This window comes from Balearica regulorum, chromosome 21 (genome assembly GCF_011004875.1).
Source record: "Balearica regulorum gibbericeps isolate bBalReg1 chromosome 21, bBalReg1.pri, whole genome shotgun sequence".
NCBI lineage: Eukaryota > Metazoa > Chordata > Aves > Gruiformes > Gruidae > Balearica > Balearica regulorum.
This window is the reverse complement of record NC_046204.1, coordinates 6,254,683-6,273,326: the sequence shown is the minus strand read 5'-3', so window position 1 is coordinate 6,273,326 and position 18,644 is coordinate 6,254,683. Positions and strand designations below refer to the sequence as shown.

Genomic DNA, 18,644 nt, shown 5'->3' with positions numbered 1-18,644 from the left:
AAAACCTCAGAAAATTACACTTATTATACACAAATACCTCTTGCTACACACACTTTCATTTTATTTCGTTACGCAAGCTAGTCAGTTCCCTCTTCTAACAAACATAAAAGAAGTCCTACTTTTCTTTTTTTACTAAAAAATAAAAGAAAAAAGTGATTTTTTTCTGCTCTCTTACCTTGGAAAAATTGTCTATGCGGAAAGGTGGAGGTAACTGATCAGTGTCACTGAATGCAATGCGGTATGTGGCTCCCTGAAGAGTAATTTCTACTCTTAAGAAGTAACATTTTCCCAAGGTGTCCCTGAACAAGAACAAAGAAGTGCAAGAGAGGTAGGCTTCTGATCTGCACTACCCGCAGTCATAAATGTTAAACAGCTTCTGTGGAAGCATGCTACATAAGATTTCTATATAATAGCTACCTCATATTAATATGGAACGAGTTATTTTTGTTGACCTCAAAGCCCCCGGACCAAATGCAGTTTGGGACATCCATTAGTCTCACGCACAATAGTTGATCATAATCATTACGTGGCCAGTGGAACACGACACTGGAACCAGGAAGTGTGGAGATATAGCCGTCAGGATTGGATGTTCCCTAGTAATAGAAATGGTAAATACATATCCTATAGGTATTAAAAAAATACAGTATTAATCTATATACCTCTCAAATACAAACACAGCAATTATTGTTAAGTGGATGCTGGTATTAGAATAATGAGAAAGATCCTCATAACCAGCCAACAATACCTTCAAGTATAACGTTTGTGTTCTTTTTGGTTAGAAGATGCTACGACTAACTACAGCATTGTAGTAACAAGTAACAGAAAGGAAGCAGCTTACCCGACCTCTGGCAAATTCCCGCTGAACAAAGGCAAGCTTGTAGGTTGATTTGTTATCTAATAGGTAACGGGGTGCAAATGTTACCATGCATGTATCAATATAACGGCCTCTGCCTTTTTTAACATCAATACCTAGTAAGAAAAACAAGTTAAAAATAAAGCTGTTATTTACAAGAGAAAACAAAAGACATCTGCCATAATATATTCCACATAACAAAAGTTTTCTTGGGTTTCTGAGGTGCGCTGTTTCTGCCGTACCACTGTCATATTCTGACAATTATTTTAAACAGTAAACATTTATGCCATCTCTTACCCTCTGTTTCTCAAGTGCTATTTAGAGATCATAAGCACTGAAGATAAAAGACCCCTATATTTCCAATCACAAGTAAATCCATGCAACTAATTATTCCACTTTTAAACACAGGAAAAATTCCTCAAAAATCACTGTGCACTAACTTCCAAACTCTGAAAATCTAGTCTGATATTTAATTAAAAACTAAAGCTTCTGAGGAAATTGTACTTTATGCACACTAGGAGCACAAGGAAGACAGAAGCTGCTCCTCCACATCAGCCTACAGAGGCACCACAAAGCAAAAACTACAGAAGTAGCACACAGCTGAACAGTTATTGTATATAGACACTCAAAATAATCGCAGTAATGCAGTGGGATTTCAAAGGTACTTAGAAGTAACATACAGGGGGAATAAAGACACAGAAATAGAACTGTTTGTAAATGCAGTTATTAATACTCAGTGATTAAATGTAAAAATAAAAATAACTGAAAACTGATTTTTAAGCTAATGAAATTCAAAATAAAGAAGTAAAACTACTTAGAATAGTATTTTTTGTTTAATAAATTTTCTCTGGACCCTCAAAAGCCTTTAACAACATATGTTTCCCTACTGTAATTGTTCCGATTTTGGTGCCACTGACATCACGTCTTATCAAACTCTATGGTATTTCTCAAACGTTCCTATCAACACGTACCAATGTTATAAATGAGGCCTGGTCGGTTTCCATGTTGGATCACTTTAAGGGCTCTGACACCACTACCACCATCCAGGGAGAAACCCTGGCACCAGCCAGGCATACCTTCAGGATGAATCCCTTTTCCAACCCGCATTGTACAACTAAGGGTAAGAAAAAACCACAAAGGTTTACTCATTTAAATGAGGGATCAGTTATCAACACAATGCTGATGATCAAACACACACCCAGATACAAAAAGAACACCAGTGTTTTAATACAAAAGCATTAGAAGCCACAATAAATCTCTTTTTGAGTACTTCATTCTGCATTTCTGCCATAAGGTCAAGATTCAGTGACCACGTCACGTAAAAGGCCTGGTAATTTTTAGACACATTTCAGATAAATTTACTTTAAACACGTTCTTATTTCTTATTTCCATGGAAAAAGCAAGTTCTCTCTTTGAGGCCAGTTAAAGTAGCTAAAAAGTTTCCTTTCCAAAATCCTGCCATTTCCTTCTACATCAGAATCACAATAGCTCTGTTGCATGTGGACTTCCTAGTAAGTGACTGCTGCTACTTCTCTATTGGCATTCAGAGTTTAGGGGTTTGGCGTGGGGTTATGTAGTAGTCGTAAAGTAATTTATACAACTCAGTAAGTCTCTTCAAAAAGGTTTTCGATTTTCTTACAAAAGAAGCATGAGTTCAAAACATGCAAAAGAAAACCAAAGCAGCCTGCAGACACAATAGAATTAGCCAACCAAGGAGTTTTCAGTAGGAAGGGCCTAAAGATCCAGTATCATTATTTCAGTATTTAGAAAATTAGTGACTTAACAGATCATCTTAATAGGGAAAGGCTTTTCCTACATGATATTCAACTCAGCACTCAATCTTCTGCGAATTACTTTCATACTTTGTAAGGTTTCTCCTGTCTGCTCTTCTTGTGGTATTACTTACAAGTTTGGCTGTTCTTTATCAGCGTAACAGAACAGAAGTGGGCTGAGGCTTCTAGCAAGCTCGTGCTCTTCAAATTGACCTGCAGCATCTGTTTTCGCATTATCTTGTCTGAAGATAAGTGGTAATCCTTTACGTAAACACAAAAAATAGAGTGTCAAACTACACTTCACCTTTGCATAAATTGAGAACGGTAAAAACTACTTCAAATTGAGGAACAACCTAAAATATTTGGGTTGTAGTATCAGCCAATAGTCTACATGCATTCTCCCTCTCATTCTCCATCGAACCTGTTTAACAGCCAGACCTACTAACAGCTGCAACCCACGGAGCAGTGTCTAAGTTATCGACTGTAACATTCATCAAACAATAGCTGCTGTCAACGTGTAAAATAAAATAAATATTCCTGCAACTTTAATTCCTCTTAAATAGTGTATAAAAGCAAAACACTGCATGAAATCTTTATTTCCCAGTTCATGATTACAGCTATGAAACAAATTACTGTAAACTTACCTGTTTTGTTGATTAACCAATATGGTGCCGAAATTAGTATTTTTAGAGAACCTTCAGCACGACACACAATCCTTATGGTTAAATTTAGCAGTCGTTTGTTGACATCATACAATCGCATCCGCACCATATAGTTTTGTGTCCCAGGAGGAATCAACAGCTCTTTGCAGATTGGGAAGTTTTCTAGTAATACCCCTATGAAAACAAAATAAAACAAAATAAAACCAAACATCACTCACACAGAAACATTAGTTTCTGATAAGCATAAAGGCTGGCGTTTCATATGGCTTGGTCTTTCTGAATATTTCATATGGCTTACCCAGATTAATTTTTAAAACTGCCCAGTGTAGCAACCTCTGCCCTCATGAGGAAAGGCTTCAATTTAAGTCACAAGCAGCAAAAAAAGTTCTGTAAAGAACCTTGCTTAGGGCTAATTCCTGCTTCAGGCATCAGAAGTCCAGCCAGTGCTGAATAATTCCATATATACTCTCAACACCAACTTTTTCTGAAAACAGCAAAACCACCCAAAATGTTGGGAACTCAATTGATTTATTCCCTTCTTTATCACGGTTACCTCCAGTTTCCACTGTTTCCACTCTCAGGAAGATAAGAAAAGAGCCGAATAAGGAACAGACTAAGACAGCTGACAGATGACGGGGAATGATGGCAATATTAGTATCTTTTTTGGATGTGTGCACTTGGTTATTAACTGTAAGAAGCCCTGCAACTCAATGAAATAATCACATAAATGTTTTCAATTTTTTAATTTCTCCATTTTTGCACAATAGTTCCTTATACAAGAAACAGTTCTATTGAGGTACTCCTCCAGGAGGATCAGAAAGTGGTATTTGAAAAAGAACCTTACCAAGCTCAATGTTCTGAGATGTATCCGCTGTGTGCAACGCTACCTCTTTGCCAGGTTTTAATGTCCCATTAATTGGCATTCCTTTAACATAGAACTCGAGTTCACAAGGTAGCAAGTTACAGATTACCACTGTTGGCAAGAGATAAATAGTATGCCCAGGCTGTCTGAAAATCTGTTTAGCACTGTCAGAAAATATGTTGGAAGGCACGTAATCTGGATAATTTTCTTTCTTGATAGCCACACAAAACCTGTGAAGGCAGACGTATGTGAGAAGTCAAAGGAATAACTGAACCCTGGTTTTGTGTACTGCATTAGATCCCACAACATGCTGTAACAGCAGGATAGACACCAAAACCAGCATTTAGAATTCTTCTCCACATAATCACTTTAGAGTTTGATTATAAGGGATTTTGTATTTCTGCCTAACATTAAAACAGGAGTTTCCTGATTTTAAGCAAAGAATTAATTTAGTCGCCAAAACCTCATCTGTTCAGAGACCTAAAAATATTGCTTTTACGGATTACCAACTTTAAAACCAACTTCCATAAACTTACAGAAACATCAACTATTAAAACTCAAAATCTCTTTTTAGTAAAGTGAACCATAATAATGTTCTTAAACGCTAAATGTGTCCTTCTTCCCAGTAGATATATCCTTGCTTTGACCACCTGACATTTCAGTTTTTCATTAGTTAAGGTAAAAAATTAAGTAAATCTTCATTTTAAATAATTTGTTAACTTTCTTCCCTGTGATATGTTCAAAACCAGCAGTAACTATATAGTATGCGAAGGTCATTTCCAGAAACAACTTCCATAATCTCTATTCTAGTACTTCCTAAATTGAGAGCATCCCTAAATCCATCATATCAGATCACTACAAAATTCTATTAAGTCCTTACTATGCAGCAACATTTTCGGGCTTAGAACAGAGTACAGGACATTCAGGACAAAGAATGAGTATTTGCGAACACACTATGGCAAACCACTCATTCTTCTCAGTGAGACTGACTAGATAATTTAACATAAGTCCACATTCTATTTTCTAACCTTTTCTTTTTTAGAATAAATATTAATAGCGTGCTTACTTTTTATTCTCAGACATTTGCTAATAGGCACTGTCAAAGGGGCTTCAAGGAGCCCTGCAGAAACACAGCAGTTATGCTACCTCACTATTCAAGAGACCAAACAAAACATCCCATTGGACTGCAGAAGCTTTCATCTCTACGTATTTTTCCGTTACTCACTCGCACAGCATTTCATTTATCAGAAGAGGATAACACAGCTTACAGAGAAATAATTAGGTCTTAATTACCTGAAAAATCTGCTGTTTTCAGACTCCATTGAATGACACTCTCGCTTGCTGCTACATACTTCTGCTGTCTTCTGAACATTAGTCCAATGAATTGGAGCCTTACAGAAAAAGACTCCCATTCCTTTGGGCCTGGCTTGCAAACGCCAAGATGTAAGGTGTAATGGAATAGCAAAGGAATCTCCTGGCATAACTGCTGGAAGAACTACAGGTTCTGCAACCAGAGAAGAAAATACATGTTATCAAAACAGGCTCCTTTACTGAAAAGCATAAAAATTTCAAATAGCAAGTCTCAAATTTTTGAAGCAACACATTTCGTTTTAACACAGAAGACTAGCTACTTTAGGTATGTTTCAATCACCAACCCACTGTTTTAAGCCCTATTAACAATCTGGTAGCAGGCAAATTTAGGTTTCTAAATCTGAAACTGGAAACAGACTAAAAATAAAAACTTCCTGGAATTCAAATTCTATTTCCTTGGATGCTTTAGTGAAAATGCTTATCTCAAAGACCTCATTCATTACATTTTGGGTACATTATCAGCATATCACTACATTTCTAGATTGCACCTTTGCATGCTCACACCTGAAATCTTTTAGACTACTACTCTAAAAGATACCACATGCTACCTACAGAAATAAGATTCAGTCTTTACAGAGTCTCAGTTTTCTCTGTTCACCTGAACAAGAAGGAAAACCCCTACTGCGTTCTTTAGCTTACCCTGCTATCACTTTCTTCTTGAGATTAGCCTTTTCCCCTCCAGGGAGGTCTACTTTGCTGTTAACCATTACAGGCAGTGGTGAATCTTCTTGGGGAGGAAGCTAAAGATTCCCCACAGTATGGAAGGAATATACAACACTTACTGTCTGGAGCAGAAGGACTGTCTAGTCTTAGTTCCATTGGTGTTTCCAGCTTGTTCTTCACAATCAAGGCTGAGCGCACTGTGATCACTTTCCGAGCACTACCTTCCATGGTAACTTCAAATACCACACAAACTGGAGGCAATGAAGAAAACTGGAAGATATTTAAAAGCATTAAAAAGCTCAGGTAATGATTATAACTAGAAGAGGGACACCTCAATTTTGAAGCAGTAACTGCTGGAATAAAAACTTGCCAGCTGAGTCCAACCATGTGCAACACCAAAGGCACACATAGTTTCATAATAACAATTTATAATCCTGTATATCCTCATCAAAACACAATAAAAGTTACTATGAAAAAGCAATTCTAAATACTATTAATTCCATTATCTTTTTCAAAATGATGCAAGTTCAAATAAGAGCAACACAGATGCTGAAAGAACAGCTTTTACGCTATCTCACTATTACATTGTTTTATAAACTCATAGAATTTGAATTCCAAGCCTCATATAATTAAGTCACTCATCATTCCTATCTGTCAAAACTAAAAATAAGGTGGAGCTTTCTTAAAACATTCATATTTTCTTCAGTCTTAGCTGCCCTTCTACTGTAGTGTTTTATCTCCTACATTACACAAAGTCATTGCCACTTCGCTCCTGAAAACCCCATTTGATATGGGCTCACATGCTGGAATTCACATACTGGAATTTAAGACCCATTCTTCAAACAACCACTTACGTGGATGGGGAATGGTAAGTCACGTTAAATACTTGTTCTGATTTGAAAGTTCATTTTGTTTGCTTGACTTTTGTTTCCTTTCTATCAAAAAGGTTCTAGAAGGATGGAAAAGCCAGTTCACTTGTAGAATTATGCTAGTCTTATTTAAGTAGCTCTCAGAAAATGAAAATATATACTCACGTAGACTTGTGGATGTATTATATTTGTTCTACTTATTGGGCTTCCAAGCTGGGAGAAAAGTAAACAAGAAAGTTTATTATCTTTTAAGACATTACTCGCAGTTGTAATACAGACCATTACTACAGAAGAATAAACTAAATACTTTCATCACTTTGTGTTTCTGATCTTCAATACAGCTTGGAAAACATGCCAGAACTGTATTAGCAAAACCTGTTTGTAAAAGTGCCTTAAAATGAAACGAAGCTGGAGGAAGAAGGTTTGGAGAAAAAAAAAAAAAAAAAAAAAAAGAAAAGACAAAAGCTACAGAAGATGTTCCTGAACAGCAATTTGCATCCTTTTCCTTTTTTCCTTGAAGAATCAAGTTACAGAAAAAGATGATGCTTTTTATGCTTCAATATGAAAACATCAGAAAAGTTCAAATAAGAGACTACTGGCTCTTGTCAGTAGTATCATTAAATTCAATTCTAATCCTGCTTTCCACCAAAAAGATCTCAATTTCCAATTTCTCCAGTGCTCAACCATTTTCAGTAGCTGGTCTCAAAACTTAACTAGTTTTGAAATCCACAAGATCATTTTTATCATTGAGCCTCAACCACCAACTGCCAGCCCACTGATTATTACAATTGCATTTTTCCATCATGACAAGTATATTTTGTCTAAGCAGCCACATATTTCAACAATCTCTAGGCTTACAGGAAATTGCCAGTGTTGTTTATTTTAAGTAATTTAAACACATGAAAAGCATTCCTGCAATAGAAGAAATAAAAGTAGCTGCTGAAATGCTATGCTGATATAAAGCTCAATCTCCGTGAGTCCACATTAGTTGTGGCATTGGAAGCTCTGACTGCTAAGCACAGACTAACTGCTGACTACTCTGTTTGTGCTTTTGTTATGCATAAAACTGCCAGTTAGGAACTCCATCATCTCCAAACTCTCCCAATTCAAGCTAACTGGAAAGAAGACAATCAGACAGCAGCAGCGTCTTTAAAATAAAAATCTTGGGGACATCATTACTCTCAAATTACAGATTCTATTAAAATTAACACTCAAAATCAGAACTTACAGTAGAAGAGGATGAGTTCTTATCTGGTGCAGCATATCGGAAAAATGTTCCAACTTTGTCTACAGATACCGGACTGACTTCTTCCCAGCCATTTACTCTCACTTGCAATTGATGAATTCTTAGATCATGTGTGTGCCTACCAGGTTAGATCAAGTTAAATTACTATTAAGCATTATTATACAGTGTAAACGCCAAACAGTTCAAACGAAGAACATCCTCTGGATTCTGAATAAAGAATTTCACTGAAGCGTTTAAAAAAAGTCTCAAGAGTTTTCCATTTCATAAAGACAGACCTGATTTTACATCTGTTCAATTATTCCACCTTCCCTAATGAACACACAGAAGTACAACTATGTCATATAAGCAAAAATAAAAGCATGCTCCATATTTGTTAGCAAGTTCTTCTAGTTCTTAACATTGATAATGCTTATGCTCAACAACCAACACCCTCCCCAGTCCTTTAGAATAAAGGACATATGATTTGTAACTGAAGCCCCTAAGTCTTTATAAAAGCTCATAATGATCCAACTCACATCTGCCACCAACAGCAATATATGCTGCTTACTAGACAACTGATAATTTTACTCTATACGTGAGTTTTAAATATTTAAAACCAAAACATTAACAGGAGATTTTAAAAAAATCTACTTTTTATTTAATATCTGCTAGTGTCCTCACACCTATGATCCTATGTGTTCCACATATGAGTGTGTCAAAACACATCTCGCAGCCTGGTCCCTTCACCTGTGTCTGAGTTTCCCTCTGGCTTCAAATTCAAAGGGAATTTCCTCCCCTGTGATAACTTCTTGCCATTCACTGACATTATGGGCATCATCCAGCAATGTCCCGTTTTCCTCAGGAACAACACCCGGACTCCCACTGTGAGACAGCGCAGCCCTGTGAAGAGAATCATAGCATTTTACAAACTGACACAATGACTACTTCGAGTAACCAGTGCTTTTCAGTCTTCCTCAGTCTTTAGAAGTCCTACAGTAAATACATATACATCATGAATATATCTGACCAGTTTTCAAATTCTTCGGCCTCTTGAAAAAAAATATCTTCTTTTTAGTAGTAAAACTATCTCACTGTCAATGAAAAGGCTCTTAACTAAGACAGAAGGGGAGTTGCCTATGTGTCTCTGCAAGAAAAGCAGGAGAGGGAGTGTTTACAAGGGCATGTAGCGATAGGGCGAGGGGTAATCGCTTTAAACTAAAAGAGGGTAGATTTAGATTAGATGTGAGGCAGAAATTCTTCCCTGTGAGGGTGCTGAGGCCCTGGCACAGGTTGCCCAGAGAAGCTGTGGCTGCCCCATCCCGGGAAGTGTTCAAGGCCAGGTTGGATGGGGCTTTGGGCAACCTGGACTAGTGGAGGGTGTCCGTGCCCATGGCAGGGGGTTGGAACTAGATGGGCTTTAAGGTCCCTTCCAACCCAAACCAGCCTGGGATTCTAAAACAAAAGCACTGAAAACAATAGGGTTTGGCTGACATGTTAGAGAAGCCAGACAAATATTGTCCAAGTGATCCCACAACAGGACATATGATTTGTCTCAAGATCCCCCTTACCGTGTAGGTGTTGTAGTTAGGGTAGCAAACCACAGAGTGCATCCAGTATGATTTCTTAGAGCAAATGGGACAAATGGCTGTCTACGTTTTGGAGTCTTCATTTCAGCTATAAAACAGAATAAAGATCTGTCTAAATGCTTATGAGAAAAGCATTCATCAGATACTAACATAGGATGAGACACAATGGCTGGAAAACCACAACCTGCACTAACTAAAGAAAAACAGACCAAAGAAACAGGACAACAGATTACTAAAAACATTTAACAATTTGGTAACTATTATAGAAATGGTACACAGCAAACAGAATACCTTCCCTACATCAACTCCCCCAGGAACTGAGCTTTACATGTTCTTAGACTGCCTCCAGTTATAACTAACATGTAGAAAACCTAACTAAAAACCCAGTCATCATCAGTAACTTTTCATGTACATCCAAATGCTCATAAAGTATTAAACACACATTCACTTATAACTAAGATTTATGCTCTATTGAATGTGACGAATACAGGATTATCTGGTACCCTCTTTCAGTGGACTTTTATCTTCAAAGACTGAACAAGCAGAAACATTTTCCTATACAGGATAAAGCCTAGTAAAAAAAAAAAAAAAGTATGAAAAATAATTTGAATGCAACCAAAGGTAATCTGGTTTTGTTAAAATGCTGGGATAGCAAAACCCCAGAACAAGAAACTTCACCTACGATGTTTGACTTTTTTCAAGTGTGCATTACTAACAAGCACACAAGCATTACTCTTGTCTTCCATACTGCAGTACATCATATCTGTGAAAATACTTACTGTGTTTGGACAGAAAAAAGGGCCTGCCAAATTCCAGTAACTACTTAAAAAAGAAGATAAATGGCTGCTCCCTAAATACATACATCTTTTTGTATGAGAGAAGTAGAAAGAAGGCACACACAACACATCAGCTGCTTAAAGAAAAGGTAACACAGGAATTAAATCTATTCCACAGAATTTATCTGCAGTCACTCCAAAGGCTGACTGATATCAAGTTGAAGTACTTCATGTTCTGAGACCCACTCACCCCAGTTAGACATGCATCTAAGAATAACTTCAGCACTGGTTTACAGAGGCAAGAAGGGATAATGCAGGGTGGGTATAAATTTTTACTGATGATTCCTATATACCTTACATTGACATGGGGACTTAAATCTGATCTCTCTAAACCTTACAGAGAAAGTTCTTTCTGATTAAATGGCAGGAAGATGAAATGCTTGAAAATGAAAACTCTTGATTTTTGCCAAGTGCAAATAAAACAATCTTTTTAGTGTTGAGCTTGACTTCATACAATTTTTTGGCTAGCTCAGGTTCTACAAAATGATGGACCAGAGCCACATGAACTTTCAGCCTGACATTTAATCAATTGCCAATTTATTTTTTGAGACTTTAAAAAAGAATTGTTGGGACAATGGCCTGATTTTCAAAAGAAAACGTAATGTAAAAGTTGCATTTTGAGACTACTGCCTGAAAATACAGACTACCATTACAAGGAGGTTTTTTTTCCATAATTCATTTAGTCGCAACACCCACTAAAAGCCACGCAATAAATATTAAGAGGTTTTGTTGGTTTCTTCACCAAAAAAATTCTGAAAAATACTTCAGAAAAATAAATCGTTCCATCATTTTCCTTTTTTTTTTTTTTTTTTGAGATTTTTAAACATCTATGAACTGTCTGCAACCACTCAGAGAAAATGTTTCTAAGGGGCAGTCTGAACCGGCACATACAGAGATCTGTAGAAAGCTTTCTCTCCTCCCATTCAGCAACTTTTCTACAGGGACAATATATTTATCATGTGAGCTGGTCTGTCTTCCATAATGTCACAAAATCTTGTAAAATAAAAATTTGGAAAAAATCTTACTTTAAACTGGGTTTTACCCAAAGACTGTACTGTCGTATATAAAACAAACAAATTAACAGGATATTTATTAGAAACACCTTACTGAAAACAGATTGTTCCTTCTGAAGGCACTATAAAGTATTAAGTAGCTAAATATATTCGCTGAATCAAGCATAAGTATGTATATCAAACATACCACTGGATATTTTTAGATTATAAAATAAAAAATTTTGTTATTTTATTATGCTATTTTCAATCACAGTACGCTGTCTCTCTAGAAAAGGGACATTGAACAGCCAACAATTCATATAACCTTCCTCAAAAAGACAGTTTTCCTACATAGCATTAGTTACACTTCTCCCTTCTTTCCTGAAGGGCCCAGAGAGGAACCTAAGAGAAAGACAGGATGAAATGCTAAGTTAAGCAGCTTAAAAGCAAAGTAGCTGTTACGTGGTTTGGGTTTTTTGCTTGTTTGTTTTAAATCTAGAGGCCAATCTACCAGCAAGTCACACATACAACACAGTATTTATCGTACAAGAGCTTTCCAAAGAAGAAAAAACCCTCTTGGCTCTCTCTGCTATACAGTACCTCTAGCATAGATTTGATGCTCTAGGTTAGTCAAACTGGCTGTACTCCTAGTTCTAAGGTAGACAAGAGGAAGGCCTGGCAGACAGGAAAGACAAAGTTAGCAGGTAAGAAAAACCACACAAATACAGGCAGACTCTTCCCCATCATGCATCAGGAAAGATACAGACAGTTGGCATCATGCAATCAGTGTGTGAGTCTCTACCAATTTGCTTATACTAATTTGGCATTTGAATTGCTAAAATTTCTTCCAGAATTAACACTTAGAGAAAAGAAGCTGAAAAGACACGCCGCATATCAAGAGCTATTACTTAAAGAATTGTTTCACAAATGTAACAGCTTTTTTTCCAGAAACTCAGTCATTTAGGTCTTTGGGGGTACAGAAAGAAAAAGATCACCCCTAAACTGCACACATCCCAAACTCAATACTCTTATTTAATGTTTGACAGGATCATCACACATTAACTGAAAAAGCGTGACCAAAAAAAAAAAAAAAAAAGAAGCAGAACTAGCAGTACAAAGTCCTCACTCAAAGCTAAGTAGCCAGAAAGGTTTTTGTTTTTAAAGAACGGAACACAATTGAACAGAAATAGCACGTTTGATTTTTTTGCCAAATAGCTCTAACAATTCATTGTATGCTATGAAAACCAAATACTTATGTTTGTAATACATTAGACAGATGACTATGTATGTCAGGACTGTTTCAAATAAAGCGTGATTAATGAGTATCATACTCTGCCCAAAACACGGCGGATCCACCGAAGAGCCCATCCAGTCTTCTGAACTGATTACATTCAATTCTTTGTCCTGTTTACAGTAATCTTCCATCCATGACTGCTTGGTACATGTGTATTGTTCTGGAGGAATATAAGCATAGACAGTGAATGTCTCCAAGGTGGCAGTAAACAAAGTAATCGAAAAGTATGTTAGATTCATAACACTAAAGTTACTCCACTTGAATGGCAGAAGTTTTACTTCACTGCTTTTTCTATGAGCCTCTCACGTAAGTTAAAGACAAACAACAGCTCATGAAATCACAGCAGTGTCTTCAAAACCAAGTGTTTTCAGATTCTCAAGATTTTTCTTTTTAAACTTTCAGTGGAATACCCTGATCTTAAGATATTCCTGTGGCAATTTAAGAGCTCTCCCTGAGGAGGCAATTAACCTTAAATATTTTCATGTTAGATACAGTTTCTAATATATATTTTTTAAGAGGTATATATTCCTGCATAAATATCAACGCTCCAATGGAGTCTTCTGACACAGTATTAATCATAAACTAGTCTTATTACTTGTTATCACCAGTATTAAAAAGCATCATGGGAACCCTTATGTATCACTGATTTGCATCTTTTCCTCCCACCTTCTGCCATCCCCACAGGAGAAAGGAATGAATACTCAAGGAACAAGGAAGGCTCTTCTGTTACATTTGCAAGTTCAGCCATTTACATTTTGTTATTATGGCCACCAAATTATTCAGTTTTGCATACAGAATAAGCAACGATATTTCTGGGAAATGCACACAATCATACGCTCACAACACAGAAGCATACATGAAGTTTGAGTTAATGATGAACAAAATATTTTGATTTCCTGAGGTGGGAATTGACAGCTCAGGGCTTCAGAGACTGCAGAACTGAAGTGAGTAGCTCCCCACTAAGCCTATCAACGTACTGAAAAATGATGAGCTTATCAAAATATTTTTAAGTATTATAAAGTATGGAAAGTTTAGATGAAAGCCTGTTTCTGATTAAAAATAAATTTCAAATAACATATGAATTTGATAGAATTCGTATGACCAAAGAAAGAATTCCTACTAACGTTTAAAATACGTAGCTCATGTCTTTACACTTTCACAGTATCTGATAAAATACAGGCTGCCTAAATGCACACCTGTGTACAATACCATGTGAAGTATCTAGGGACCTGTGCCAAATCTCCCTCTCTCCATCTATGGGAGACCAGCAGGACTCAATTAGAAATGTCTGTCATTTTCAGTACAGTGAAAATTAGCCTGTATAGCGATGCTCTCAGGGAATATTCCTACATACCCATGAAGACAGAGGTAATGTTTATATCCAAACGGTTTTCAGCCTTTACTTCCAGCTTCAGTCGCGAAGGGTGGAGGCGGCTCGAAGCTTGCTGCTGCCAAGAAACTGAACACGGCCATGGCTCAATGAATGGCTCCCAGCCTGAGAACAAACAGAAAATGCCACATGTATTACACATTCGAAGGCCACATTGGAATGCTGTTTACACACCTAAGTATTTAATAATGCAACTTTAATAATGAGATCCCTTACTTTCAATTTGCGTTCAAGATGAACTTGTAAGCTTACAAATTTAATTGACTAGCTAATACAAAGTTGCTCTAGCTCCTCCATTTAAACCAGTGTATCCTATATACACGGCCTTGCAGAAATATCTTAATTCTGATGAAAGCATTAGAAAGCAATTACAGCTTCATACTGAAGTTGGCTGGAACTAAGTTATCTGAAATAGTTTTGAAAATTATTTTCACACAACTATACCTAAGTTGGCTGCCTATTCAGTATCACAAAAGACAAAGGTCTAAAAGCTATTTAAAAAACCGACCCTATCTATTTTTAAAAACAAAAATCTACCTTGTTATTGACTGATAATTCCTGAGGTGGTTGTCACCGGTTTTATAACAGAAAATTTAGTTTCTCAATTCAGAGAAAACACACAACTACATTATTTCTTTTGTCAGTGTCTGACCTGTATTAAGGCATAATTTGCTTTTTTATGTCTAAAATATAAATTATGATGGTCTACTTATGTTAATCCATTGTCTTCAGCCTAATCGCTTACCCTCATGTGCTTTTCTTTCCTGAAATAAGTAACAAACTGAATGCATCAAAACAATTAAATACTAAAAAAGAAAATTGAATACAGAGACAGCTAGTTACATAACTGTCATGTTCCTGGATAACCTCTTCATGCAATTACATTTGAAAACCTAAGTGCAACTTTTGTATCAGCAATCTCTACTTTGCACATCCCTCCATCTGATATCAAGGATATCTTGTGTAGGATCACGTGTTCTCACACACACGATCACAGAAGTCAGCCTTTCACATTCCCTTATATGCATTTCATGTTAGGTGAAGTTCAGGCTACTGTTAGTAGGCAAGGTTGTTTTCCTGAACTTAAATAAAGAAAACAACAAACCCCCCAGCATTTCACCTGATAGCTCACGATTGTAATAATCTCCAGAGAGGGTAAAATGAGCATAGCCTTCAGGGTTGGCTCTCAAATGTTGGAGAAAATTCAAACCTGCAGGAAAAAAGTGAATGTTATACTAATGCAAAACAATAAAGTTTCCTGTTTTCATGAAATAAGTAAGCAATGGAGGGTTTAGTCTCATTTTTCAAATTTAAATGGTAGAAAAAGCATATATAATACTCCTCAAATAGCATTTGCAGACGGCCCTGCTTTACAACACTGAGCCTCCCAAGAATTCTGCTCGGGACAGATTACATTTGTTATGGCATTTATAAAGGGGAACCCAGAATCTTAACCCTACAAAGACTTCTCAAAAACAAAACTTAAAACAAACAAACCAACCAACCACCAGTAAAACCCAAAACCACACACAACCACCACCACCACCAAAACAGTCAGTTGAAATTTCACAAATCCTAAGAAACTGGACCATGGTGGTTAACTCACACAGTAACCAACAGTACTTTTATGCAACTCACACAGCAAAACATGATACTCACATGAAAAGTTTAACTCAGCAAGGGGAACATCACAGTCCATGCAGTCATCAATAAAGCAAATGCATATACTTTCTGCTTTTATTTCCACTCCAGAGATGAACTGAAAAGGCACAATCCCCTGGCTATCTCGACCAGAAGAGGTCAGGGAAACTGATTTCAAAGGTTCAGCATTCTTAAATAACCAACTTGCTGCTTTTTTCAAGTCACCTTAGATAAAACCAAACAACCAATCGATCATCTACTTCTTCAATGAAATGTACTTATTTAAAAAATGTACAGAAGCAAACTAATTCCCTCTCTTTTAAGAGGTACAGCAAGACATCAACAGTACCTGGAATGTGTTCTATTAAATAACATAAATATGAAAGACTATAAATACATTTCTTACTCTTAGAAAATACCAGTGTATTTTGAAGTTTGCAAATTGAGTGGCAACATAATATAAATCTGTATTAATACTACAAATGTCTATAAATAAGGTGGGAAACATGACAGCCTTAAAGAAAAAGAATCACTTGTCTTAAAGCGTCATCTTCTTTTCATGTATTGCATGTAGAAGTAGGTAAAACACATTATTCAAAAAGGGAGAGATGAAAACACATGCTCTAAAGAGATGGATAATAGCAAGAAATAGGTATACCATTAAAAGAAAAAAAAAAATCCATGACCCAAATCCCCAAACAAAAATACACTCACACACCCCACACATGGCGTCCCAAAAGGCAAGAAGAATCTTTGGGGGTTGGGTTCTACACAGCAGCAGAATAGAAAATGAAGAATGCTTAAGATTACATGCCAACACAGAGTCCAAGTAAAGATGATGATGTCTGTGCATCAGCCACCTTACAGTCTGGAAGTTTTTACTTAGTTGCAAGTTAAGTAATACGAACAATCTGCAAGGCTAGCTAAGAATATTTGAGGTTACCTTGGCAGATCAAAAGAGCTTTACGACAATCTTCCATACTGAATCCCAATTCCTGGAGGCGAGCCAGCTGTACCTCTATAATTGAACAGTTAAGCAATCATAAATGCTTGACAGTTATCTACTTGTTTTAATTTCTAAAATTAAGATATATCTGTATGAAAAATGGGGTTTTGTTTGTTTAAGATTGCAACTGTAGAAAAAGCATTTGGTTCAGCACCACTTAAAAAAAAAAAAAAAAAAAGCCTGAAAACCAAACCCCCAAACCCCCCCAACATTATTGTAAACAATAATGTTTACATTGTAGAATACATGGGCTACTTTTATTCTCGTACAGGAAGCCAACCTACTCCACGAATTTCAGTTGGGACTAAAATTTTTTGTGTAAACCAACCCTTCACTCAGAACACAATTACTTATTTACTTTGAACTCCCCACATGACTCTCAAGTGCAGTAGCAGAGAATAAAATCTTTTTCACTAGTGTGTCTTTCCTCATTACCATCAGGTGGTGTTTCCAACCACACACAATTTTTAGTTTGTAAAAGAGCAATGTTACCAAAAAAGAAAAGATCGCTAGATGTGAAGAGATTACTAGTCATTATGATGGTTTCCATTTCACTATCAGTTTAATGAGTTTGAAGGGGTGTCCCCTCTCCCCCTGTAAAAGGTTGCTACCTAACAAGTACTCCATCATAATGATTTACAATAAGAAGCAATGCTAAATAAAACTTAATATAAAACAACCCACTGTCATACTAGAAGCAGAAAGAAATGAATGAAAAAAAATCTACTTTTTAATAATATCATCACTATAATGGTATCATCAGATAATTCAAAGCAATGAAGGGTTTTACACGATGAAGATATGAACATCTTTTGTGATAAGCATATAGTCCAGCTTCACACTGCAGAAACCTCTTTTAGATATAAAGAATGGCTTCAGCAGTTAAAAACATACCAAGAACAGGATCCAACACACGTTTGGATGGCACTCTGTTTTCATGTGTCAAGGGAGAAGTCTCATTCACCAGTGCTAAACTAGAAGGATTAACAGTATTTTCAGCAATCGATACAGTTGAGTCAGGCATAGCTGCACTAGTCTGTTGAGGAACTGACTTTGCAATTGCCAAGAACAGCCGAACATCATTGTAGGACAGTCTGATATCCAGTGCTTGCAACTGAATCTAAATGAAAAATTAAAAAAATAAGATTCAGTTACCCTTTTCTACATATTTTTCTTGTATGCTTTGGATATTAACAAAGCTTTTCCCAAAGGAAGACAAAATTTAATATTAAAATCTGATGACCACACTGTTTTAAAGCTCCATTAATAAAAGTACCAAACATGTTATTATCTACCCAGAACCAAAACCATTAAAAGCATCTATCGGGGAAAAAAGGTTTTCCTTTGGTATAACGGTAAAAAGGTGTCTCTAAATAGATTTCCTCTCTAATTAACACTAACAATGGGATACAGAAAACAGACCTTTTTCTTTCAGGTATTAGTAACTAATGTCTACATTATCAGCCCACTTTTCCCCCCCCACTATTAATCTCTGTAATATATCCCAGAAATCAGTCCTTTGTTACCACTAAGAGTACTTTCTCCCTGCTTGTATCTTTGCCTTTTCCACTTCAGGAAAAATTTATCTTATTCTTTTCTTATACATTTGAAAGTATTCTATT

At 36.4% G+C, this 18,644-nt stretch overlaps 1 protein-coding gene across 7 annotated transcripts in view; it reads right to left on the bottom strand.

Annotated features, from left to right (window-relative positions):
• VPS13D (vacuolar protein sorting 13 homolog D) overlaps positions 1-18,644 on the bottom strand; it is a 103,023-nt gene that overhangs the window by 48,023 nt on the left and 36,356 nt on the right. For 5 of the 7 annotated variants that reach the window (XM_075773486.1, XM_075773487.1, XM_075773489.1 and 2 more), the window contains 20 exons: positions 17,917-18,142; positions 16,960-17,034; positions 16,035-16,241; positions 15,496-15,585; positions 14,340-14,480; positions 13,023-13,145; positions 12,292-12,366; positions 9,846-9,951; positions 9,025-9,177; positions 8,281-8,416; positions 7,218-7,265; positions 6,303-6,453; positions 5,443-5,653; positions 4,132-4,379; positions 3,270-3,461; positions 2,760-2,886; positions 1,825-1,967; positions 839-969; positions 418-593; positions 176-299 (listed from right to left, as the gene is read on the bottom strand). In XM_075773486.1, coding sequence (XP_075629601.1) covers positions 176-299; positions 418-593; positions 839-969; positions 1,825-1,967; positions 2,760-2,886; positions 3,270-3,461; positions 4,132-4,379; positions 5,443-5,653; positions 6,303-6,453; positions 7,218-7,265; positions 8,281-8,416; positions 9,025-9,177; positions 9,846-9,951; positions 12,292-12,366; positions 13,023-13,145; positions 14,340-14,480; positions 15,496-15,585; positions 16,035-16,241; positions 16,960-17,034; positions 17,917-18,142 — 2,883 coding nt within the window. The remainder of the gene's footprint in view (positions 1-175; positions 300-417; positions 594-838; positions 970-1,824; positions 1,968-2,759; positions 2,887-3,269; positions 3,462-4,131; positions 4,380-5,442; positions 5,654-6,302; positions 6,454-7,217; positions 7,266-8,280; positions 8,417-9,024; positions 9,178-9,845; positions 9,952-12,291; positions 12,367-13,022; positions 13,146-14,339; positions 14,481-15,495; positions 15,586-16,034; positions 16,242-16,959; positions 17,035-17,916; positions 18,143-18,644) is intronic. The other 2 variants (XM_075773491.1, XM_075773492.1) reach the window with 1 other exon arrangement.